A 10,470-nucleotide genomic window follows, 5' to 3' on the forward strand; every position below is an offset into this window, starting at 1 on the left:
CTCTCTGCAAGTGCCGCATCTGTATTCCATTACCCTCTGGAAGAAAGGCAGCCTGTGAAAGAATGTGCACTTCTAACTACTGCTTTTACCCAAGTACTGCCTAGAATTTTACTCTGGAATTGCATATATATTTCCAATACATTAAAATTCTTCTAGTGCATGCACATATCTAAACAGGTACACGTGTATATATTCTAAAAATAAAATGAAGCAGCAAGAACCTTACTTGAGCTCTGAGAAGATGTCTTGTTATGGCTGGGTTTGTAGATAAGTTCACAAGTACTTTCAAAACTTGAATCTGAAATGAGGAGCATACAAGTTCATTACAAGCTCCAAAACAGTAAGTACAGCAGTAATAGGCATCAATAATGTCAGTGTTGACTTGTACAGGAAAAGGTAGAATGGGTCAACTAACACCTTGAGTTGTGCACTTCTATGATATAGGGGAAAACCAAGGTATAGACCTGTTAGAAGCAAATTCAGTTTGACTTTAACATCAAAATAAGGCAAGATCTATAGACAACTCCCAGTAGGCAAACTGCAGAATACTTTTAAAATACAGAGAGGATGGTTAAGTGCTATATTTAAAATGATAAGAAGCATATACAAATGTACCTTTGTACTTTCTTGGACCTTGTGACACTAGTCTTTAAACACTGGGGAAAGGCCAAGTTCCTTATTGTACTTCAGTAAAATAGGTGTGCTATGTTTAGTGGAAATCTGTTTCGGAAAACTGATTTTGATCTGAGAGAGCAACCACGTACACTGATGGTACCATAACATCTTGAATAAATGCTGTTTGGTCCCTGACTGAAGCTCTTGTTTCAATATTACAGTAATTCACAAGTAAGCACAATTTCCCACTGCAGTCACGAAGGTTGCAAGAGGTGTAATAGGCATAAGGGAACAGAAGTCCATAACTTAGGATCACTGCTCAGCATGTTTCCCTAGAGATTCATGCATCAGTGAACCCTTTCACATGCAGATTCTCTTTGCTCTGTGGTGCAGTAGCAATGTTGAGAGCAGGAGAGAATTCTGGAGTTGTTATAGCAAAGGCACAGGACACCCTGCATCCTGCACTGCTTTAGTAGAGCTCAAGCCCAATGGTTCCACTACCAAGATTCCCTTCCCCCCCCCTTTTTGAATTTATATTGTGGAAGTAATACAGATCCATATTTTAGTGCACAAAATCTGTATCTGCTATCATTCATGAATATTTGGTTTTGGTTTTCCTTAGCACAGTCTCAACTCTTTTACAAAAACAGTAAAAAAGGAGGCAAGTAAAGCAGCTTCATAAATGGCTTGTAACAATAACACCTCTCAGTACCTGTGTCCTTTCAGTTCCTTCTGAAAGCAAATGAAGAAAGCATGGAATTGAGTTTATCATCTTTTGATGGTAGTCATTGGTAACAGACATATTTGTCAACAGCCTGAGTCCAGCTAGCTGCAGATCAGAGTTGAGGGGAGCTGACTCAACGATCCTACAAACTTGTGTAATATATACCTGGGGAAAAGGGGAAGGAGATGCAGAAAAGACAGTTTTTGAAACAAGCATATTTTCTGTTCACAAATAGTATCTGTGGCCTAGCTACAGTTGCATAAATACCTCCTGAACTTTGCTGGCTGAATATATAGCATGGTGAAGGATCTTATAAACAAGTAGTTTTTAGGTTTAAATACATTCAAACATTCTGTTGGCACGACAGAAGCAGACAGAGCCCACTAACCTTTCTGAAGCATAAATTGCTCTGAAAACCTAAATTGCTTTCACTCCATCTCAGAAGTGGCACAGTTGCTTTAAGGAGTTATTTAAAGAAAATCACTTATAGCGACTAATATCTTCAATGTTGAGAACAAGCTAAGGACAAGCCTTGGAATGAAATCCTTTCTTCCAATCATGTGGCTCATTTACTGGAGCACTCTGCAGGAACAGTGATGACAACTGACATTAACAACTATTTTTACTAAATTTTCTTTTGGATGACAATATACAATAAGTCTCGGAGTCCTAACTAAGAAAAAAGTTACTTTGCCTTTACCAAAGGAGTTATTTTCTACCTATACAAATATTGGCAAGCACTATGTCTGTAAAATGTATGGAATAAAAGCTGTCCATTGCTAAAGATCCTGCAAACTGCCACATACAATCACGCTGCCTTTTTATCAAGCTACTGAAAAAAAACCAGTGAAAGTCTTAAATCTACCTCAGCTCTCTGCCTGGACACTTCTTGATCTATTGATTAATCTGATAATGACAAAAAGTAGGGTTTTTTCTTGATGCTTAGTCCCTTTATTTCCATGGCATCCACTGTATTTACCAGTGGAACTTGGCATTCATGTATACACACCGTTCTTTAAAGATGAAAATATCACCTGAAAAATTGGTCTCACACAAACCCAGGGGCTCAATTACTGTTTTCTTCTCCCTTGCCTGAGTCCTGCCAAGTTCAGCCTGCAATCCATTGTATTAAACAACCACTGCTGCTGTTCTTGGGATCTGTTTGATCTTGCCTCACATAATTCCACTATAAACTTAGCAGCACAATCTCTGTTTAATAACATTTGGTGAAAGCTGAACACAAGCTGCCTAGTTTCCTGTCTTTTAAAATAAAAGTAAGTGCCAGTGAAGGAATTAATTTCAAAGTTATCTTTTCACTCTTGGGATGCACAGATCATCCAATCTGCTGACTCGTATGCCTCTCATCAAAACATTTTGGCATCCTGGCTTGTCTTTAACAAACATGCTGAAAGTCCTGTACTATCTCCTGTGCCTTGGTTACTTTGTTTTTTCCTTTTAAGAAACTTACCTGTATCTTTTCCTGATTTTTAATATTCATACTCAAATTATTAAGCGCATTTAGTGCTTTTTCTTTAACTTTGGGAACGCAATCAGAGAGCATCCCTCCAATAACAGAAAGGCCATCCAAACTTCGGATTATATCCTGAAATATAAAAGATATTTAATACAGTTTTTAAAACTTTAAATGCTGAAGGCTTTTCTCAAAGTTTCCATTTTAACAAAAATTATATGTGTGAATGAAGACTTCCAGAACAGACTGGTGGTCTGTTTAAAGAGAGACGGTTGGCAGATACTGTTTTATTGCCTCCCCTGAAATTAAGAATGGTCCTGCTTAGGGACAAAGTATTATTTGATGTTATTAGACAATGGCACAACGCCTTTACTTTTAAAATCTGGCCTGCAAAGCATGCTTAAAGCATTTTAGATTATAAAGAATCAAAGAAAGTTATTGCATAATGACTTTATAGAACAGCTGAGCCAGGTCACAGTACCTAAAAGTCTTGACTGAACAGAACAGAATTTCAAGATGCAGCTTCATATTATGATAGAAGTTCTGAAACTTTTTCATTTCCATTACACTTGATTTGATTACTATTTTAATCTTTCTCACTTAGACTCTAACTGTCACTGAAAAAAAATATACTGTTTTCAAGAAAATGAAGAATGGGCCTATGGGCCTTGGGCTTCAGTTACAATCTGTTCTATCAGATTTATATTAAGAAAACAGTTTTGAGAAGCCAAAAGAAACAGCTGTCATAAGTACCATACAAAATAAAAAAAAAAATAAGAGTGGGACCTCGGAGGTTAAACTTTTACAAAGACATGAAAATCTGCATCCAGCTCAAAGTTTTTCTGCATCCTATGTCCAGTTGATTGGAAGATACCTGGATAGTTGGAAAATTACTAATATATAAACAGCATAAAACTTTGTGAGAATAAAAAATTAGTTTATCTCAGTAAATTGCAGATGTGAAACTGAAAGCAGTTAACCTCCAATTCAACCCTTTCACTAACATTACATAACTGTAAGCAAAAAAAAAGTATATTTACAGCACTTTCAAATAGAGAACTCTGTAAGGACTTTAGGTTGTCCAAACATTACGCTTTGATGAATTCTGTGAAGCTGGTAAATTATATTATTTGGGCTAGCAGAAATTAAGGCATAGACATAAAATGGATTTTAGAGCACAAGCTATCATAGCTTTCTGTCCTGTGTCACTTCAGCAAAACAGCACCTCTCATCTGCCAGACTGGCTGGCATTGGACATGTTGTTTTCTACAGAACAATACTTACTTGATTTACAGAGAAGGCAGCACTGTTGCTGAGAGTGATTAAAGCTTGCTCTTGAATTAATGGATCATCTGTGGCCTGGAGCAAATGAATCAGTTTCTGTAGAGCATCTGCATCCATGCCATGGGTTGACACTGGAGGACTGCTGTCTGTCAGTGTTCAAAAATTAAATACTTGATACCAAGTTTGAGACATTTCACTTAGTTACCCTTAGTGTTTTTTACAAAGCTGAAATTTAGCTCTCAGTTGCAGGACACATTTTTCTAGGTTTGATTGTACCCAAGCAGAATGTCATGGTAAAAAGACTGTGTTTTACAACAGCAAGCTTTCCATCCTTTTTCACTGAGTCCTCTAATTACCTCTTTTCAAAGTAGAGAATAAAAGGAGCGCACAATTAGAGCCTGAGGTACGTTACTCTCTGGTTAATGAACAGCAAACCTCCCATTAAAAATTATTAGGAATATTCACTAAACATGTTTGGGGTTTTGTTTTCCTAGTGGCTTATGAAATGAAATGTGGAAAGCTGTCTGGGCACTGTAGGAAAACAAAACTTCTGATTTGCAGACTACTACTTCAAGAAATTATAATAATGACAATTTTGCTAAGGTCCTAAGGTCCTTTGACAAAGTAACATCATCATCATCATCATCATCATCATGGCTAGGCTTCGCGAACGAAGATTTAGGAAGGCACTATCCACGTTTGTTACAGGCACGCTGGTGACTTATGAGGCCAATACGAGATAGACATGTCCGATTGCAAAAGGCACAGCAGAAAGACTCCTTAGGTGGTGTATTCAGCAGGATACGATTCTTTCTGCATTACAAAGTAACAGCCGCAATGTTAAGAATACTGCTGGTCATGGCATCACTTAAACAACTGAGGAGGGCTGTTTCTGAGTCAGGAAGATGTTATGGAGCACCTGGCTTTCATAAAAGGATGACACAAATGCCATCAAAGGCCATTTTCACCCAGTAGGAGGCAGAACTATTTAGCTAAGCTGAAGAGCCTGGAGACCCGATCTATGACTGCTGGACTAGTCATAGCTGGCTTGAGATGTCTCCTGAGAAGCTAACCGGTCCTTCAAATTCCACCTGCTGCCACCATCTCACCAGGCAAACACCACAGTATTCTTTGGGGGTTTAAAAAAAAAAAAAAGGTCAAAGTTAATGATGATAATCCAAGAGCTCACTTCAAAAACAAGATCGGTTTTCACCCTCATCCTCGTCTAAACACTTTGATTTATAGGGGGAACACAAATAACTTTAATAACATAAGAGCAAATCAGCCCATTAAGTAAATACAGTGATCAGACGCACGCTTTAGGGGACTTGAAAAAAAAAACCAAAACAAAACCACCAAAAAAACAACCAAACAAAAACCAACACAAATTAGACTTTTCTAAAAATAAGCTACGCTCCAGAGTCCTCCAAAGCGCCGCACTGCTCTCGGAGGGCCGGCGAGCAGCACTGAGGCACCGCCTCCCGCAGGGCGCGGATCCGCCCCCGAGCAGCGGCCGCGGGCTGGGAACCCCCCGGGCCCGCGGAGCCTCCGCCGCCCTCACCGCACACCGCGGGGGGGGGGACACCGCCTGCCCTGCCCCGCCCTGCCCCTCACCTGCCCCTCACCTGCCGGCGGCCCCCGCACGGCCCCCGCCCGCCGCCCGCCCGCCGTCAGCCGCCACAGGCAGTAGCAGGCGCCGGCCCCGAGCAGCGCGGCCGCCGCCGCCCTCAGCGCCGCGCCCCGCGGCTCCCCCATCGCCCCGGCCGCGGCTGCGCCGCCCGCGGAAGACACCGCCCCATCCGGCGCCGCTCCGCCGGCGATGTGCCCCGGATCTGCCCCTCTCTTCCCCCGGGCGGCCGGGGGGATGCTGAGCCGGCAGCTCCGCGTGCGGGACCGGGGGAGGCTCGGCCCTCACAACGCTGCGATGCAGTTTTTGTTTCAGAGGAAGGAATCACCCGCGCCCCCAGGCAGGCCCGAGGCAAGGGCGGTCCTGCGCCATGGCAGCCCCCGCGGGGGTACATCGTCCCCAGAGGTGGGGCAGTCAGCGACCTCCGCCGCCTCTGGACCCCACCACCCGCTGGTTGTCCAGCCTGGTCCCCCGTGGAGCCGGTGGGACCACAAACTCCCCCGGTAGCATCCGTGGGAGGGAGGCGCCCGCCCCGCCGTCCCCATGGAAGGTCCCCTTGGCCCCTCAGCAGAGTCCTCGTTGTGCCCCTCAGCGCTGGCCAGGGCATCTCACACCCCTTAGCACCACCCTCTGCTGGCCTAGGGCGTGTTTTTGTTCTGCTGCTTTTGTCAGTAGCCTGACTCGAACAATTTATGAGAACTGTAAAAATAGAAACAAGATGGAGCAAGGCTGTTCTGCTTTTTAGTACGTGTTTAAACGTATTAAACGAGGATTGAAATTAAGGCAAACCCAGTGAACTGCATTGGCACCTTCCTTGATACGCTTAAGTTCTTCAGTGTTAATTACAGAAGCACCTCTAGGTTTCGAGCAGATAATTCCCTCCTCTTTGAGTGCTGTGGGTGCAATCCGTGGTTTTTGATGGCCTGTCAAAGATAAAGGTGGGGCTGGACCACGCTTCAGGTACTGGTGGATTAGGTATTTTTGTTGGCACAGGAGTGCCAACAATAACCTTCCATGAAATGTTAGAAACTGGCACAACATGAAGGACTGTGGGGGAAACAGAGTTGATGGATTTGCCCTTGGGATTCTTAACGTGATTCTCTGTATTCTGTTGGTTTCCTCCTCATTTGACACGTTCATCTCTGCCTGTTTCCAAATCTGCAGCAGCTGTTTTTCAGTTTCCTTCAAACAAAGAAAAGCACAATGCACAAGTACAAGATTAAGAGACATCCTGATACTTTTAAGTTACCAAAATAGACCTCATTTGCAAGCAGCTATTACAGCCAAGATTTCCATGGAAACATTAATAAAGAAATCTTGAGCCAATTCGAATAATTAGAGAGCAGTACTACCATGCAGACCGAGTACCTCTCCTGAGAGTCTGTCTCTAGATAATTCTTTGTTTTTTAAGCACAGAAAAACAAAATATATGTCTGTATGAGGTGTAGTTCTTGATTCAGCACTTCAAAAATAGCTCATGTCTACCTTTCCAAGCAAAAGTTATAGCTAGTATAGCTATATACAGCATTATAGCTATTATAGCTATACACAGCATTACAGCAGCAGTGGCATTAAGTTAATGAACTAAAAATGAAAGAGTTAAGGATAAGATTTAAGTGAGATTCTTAAAAGAAAGAACCAATTAAAAATTACGCTGTGTAAGATTTTTTAATCTTTTTTTTTTCTTGTTTCTTAGAGGTTGGTGCTTGCTGATATCCAGCCATGTTTCTCGTTTAATTTTATTATATTTTAATTTCTTTAGGAAGTTACAGTATGCATGGTGTGAACGTAAATGAGATGATACTGATCCTTGTATTAAGGAACATCAAAGCCAAGATGAGACCCTTGAACATTTATACACATATTCTCAAAATTAAGGATATAGAGTTCTAAGATGGCCATTTGCTTAAGTCTTTTTATGAGGAGGTTGTGGTTTGGACATGGTCCAAACACAATTGGAGTCCAAGTAATCTTATCCAAATAATTTAGGATTCCCTACTGCATCTGAGCATTTCCTTCCTGCTTTCAGTTCTCCTCCAAAGCTACTTTTAAACAGTATTCATTAAAAGTCAGGCAAACTGTAATCCTGCAAACACTCTGTGTAAGACAACCTTCACTGTTGTAAGTAGACGTATTCTTAAAATGTTAGAATTAAATATGGATGCAGAGTTTTTTATTTTCTGCTGTGTGATCCAAATTAATTTTGCCATGAAGTGTGTAAATGGCTAAAGTGGTAGGAAGAAGAATGGGTGAGAAATACTGATGATGGACTCCTTCACATCGTTGAGAGCCTTGTAGAAGTCTGATAGAAATAGCCAGACTTGTACAGGCATAATTGTTTGGCATAATGGATATAGCTGTTCAAAATTTTACATGTTGTCCAAGCAACACTGAAGAGTACCTGAATGAGGATTGCAAGATCAGGTGTTAAAATTCCTTCCTTAATCAAGTAATTAATATTCTAAAATGTTAAACGGAGGAATTGCAATCCAGTATATGGCTGTATAGTTTGGATTTCTTGTGTTGGAAACCTTTCAGAAGGAGAAGAAGTTGTCTGTGTTTGTTTGAAAAAGAAGGAAAATAAAGGCAAAAAACCCTTGAATAAAAAAATGGCATAGGTATGGCAGACACGTCGTGGCTTAATCCAGCAGAGGGAGTAGCTGACCAACACTGGGATTGGCTTTGGGAAATCTGTCTATAGGAAAATTTGTGATGAAAGCCATTTAGCTGTCCATTATTTAAAAAGATATTACATGTCAAGAACTACAATGATAAGGGATGGATTTATAATATTTTCTTAATGTAGTCAACCATCAAGATATACCTTGCAAATTACATTTTTGTTGAGAACATTGAAGAGATGCTAAAGCTGGAATCAGTGTGTTGGTCAGTATTGTAAATATTCAAGGTGTCTGAACTGAAGACAGTGGCCTTTCGCTTTGTCTGTGCACAAATGAAGAATTTTCTTCACCTTTTCATATTGGTCTTAACATAGGTACATAGAATCATAGAATGGTTTGGGTTGGAAGAAACCTTCAAAGATCATCTAGTCCAACCACCTCGCTGTGGGCAGGAACACCTTTCACTCCATCAGTTTGCTCAAAGTCCCATCCAGCCTGATTTTGAACACTTCCAGTAGCGGGGCATCCACAACTTCTGTCCTCCCACCATGCTTCCTGAAAAGGATTCAAGCACATGCTCCAAATTAATTTAGTAATAGCAAGAGGCCATGTCTTGAAAGGGTGGTAGTATTGCATGTCATGTTTTGAAATTTTTACCAGGCACAAGAACTTCCAGCTTATAGTTTCCTTTAAATATTCACTTAAATAACTGCAGTTTGTCCATATACTTTAAGCAATCAATATACTTTGGATTTTCTTGCTGTATGTGAGCTTGAAGTTCAAAAGTAAATGATCCATGTTCTTTAGCTGAAGACAGCTAAAGGACAAATGAGAAAAATGGTTCGTTGGTTATTTTGAATTATTACTAAAAGATAATGCAAAGTTGTATGATAACCCTGAAAAGCAAATATTTTTAAGCTGCATTTTGTTTTCCATGCTGGTTCAATTTTTGCCCAGCTTCCCATTCAACATACTCTTTACTACACAGTATTAAACTTGTATTATATTCTGGTTTTCATTAAGTAAATAAAATTATCTAATCTTCTATGTATTTTTTCTTTAGTGCATGTTAAAAGCAATGAAATTCTTAGTAGGAATTGTTAAAGAAATGCCACATATTTTTTTACTATCCTAAAACCAGTGCTTTGAAGTCTAGCAATTGAAATATGATAAAAAAATTGAATGAAAGGGAAGGCAAGTGATAAAAAGAAATACATCTCTTTTGCAGTATTTTAAAAGATGCTGGTAAATTTCTGCTTATTTTAACTAGTTTCATAACTAGATGCTACTTTACTGTTAATACAAAGGTGTTAATTTGCAGTTTCTTTTTGCAGGTGCTGCTTTGTGATGTATTTGTTGCACATCCAGAAGATCCACTTACATTTTTAGGAGAAAAAGAAAAAAGCCAAAGTGGAAGATGGCTCTAGCATAAGACCATTATTATGTCCAAATATTAAGAGTTATTATGCAGCAGTGGAACATGTGGGTGCAGATTCACAAGGAAAAAAAGACACGTAAGTCTATGTAGCTGCTCTGCATAGCAAAAAATACATATTATATAATAGAAAATTATGATGTATAAATTAAATATGCTTTGTCCAATAATTTTTGTAGCTCTCTTTTTGCAGGATGCCATTCATTAGTTGAGCTGTGGTAACTTGTTGTCATGAGTGCCAGGAGAGGCAGGTCCCTGTATTCTTTGCTAGGACAGATGGTGCTGGTACTCTCCTCTGAAGACTGAGCAGTGATGCTAATGCAAAACTGGCTTGGGAGGTGTTAGGGAAATGGAGTGTATGTATGTCAGAAATACAGGGTGAAATGAGTTGGGATGCTTTTTCTGGGAAATGAAGAGTACAGTGATAGGGATAAAACACGAGGGATCACAGACTTGTAGTCCTAGCTTCAGGTAGAGGGAATGCATGATGGGAGGTGGAGGTGGAGTAAAGATCAAAACAAAAAAGTCAGAAGACAGGCTGGTATCTTAAAATACTTAAAATTTTAGTCTGACTAGATTGAGTTCACTAAAGATGTCCTGTTTCTGGTGAGTATCAGGGCATTCTTAGGGAATAGTAGTCTTAAATTGTTTTCATTCTTAATAGCAGTTGCAATGATTGGTTTGACTTCCATA

At 40.2% G+C, this 10,470-nt stretch overlaps 1 protein-coding gene across 1 annotated transcript in view; it reads right to left on the bottom strand.

The window, feature by feature from the left end:
• ARMC10 (armadillo repeat containing 10) overlaps nt 1-6,224 on the bottom strand; it is a 16,929-nt gene extending 10,705 nt beyond the window's left edge. Inside the window, exons 1-5 of the mRNA XM_027741756.2 lie at nt 5,720-6,224; nt 4,095-4,240; nt 2,808-2,942; nt 1,328-1,504; nt 227-298 (exon numbers count right to left, since the gene is read on the bottom strand). Of these exons, the coding sequence (XP_027597557.2) occupies nt 227-298; nt 1,328-1,504; nt 2,808-2,942; nt 4,095-4,240; nt 5,720-5,849 (660 nt within the window). The 5' untranslated portion in view covers nt 5,850-6,224. The remainder of the gene's footprint in view (nt 1-226; nt 299-1,327; nt 1,505-2,807; nt 2,943-4,094; nt 4,241-5,719) is intronic.
• Between the last annotated feature and the right edge of the window lie 4,246 nt (nt 6,225-10,470).

The sequence above is a fragment of the Pipra filicauda genome, unplaced genomic scaffold (genome assembly GCF_003945595.2).
Source record: "Pipra filicauda isolate LSUMZ 115617 unplaced genomic scaffold, ASM394559v2 scaffold555_size307855_pilon, whole genome shotgun sequence".
Taxonomy (NCBI): Eukaryota; Metazoa; Chordata; class Aves; order Passeriformes; family Pipridae; genus Pipra; species Pipra filicauda.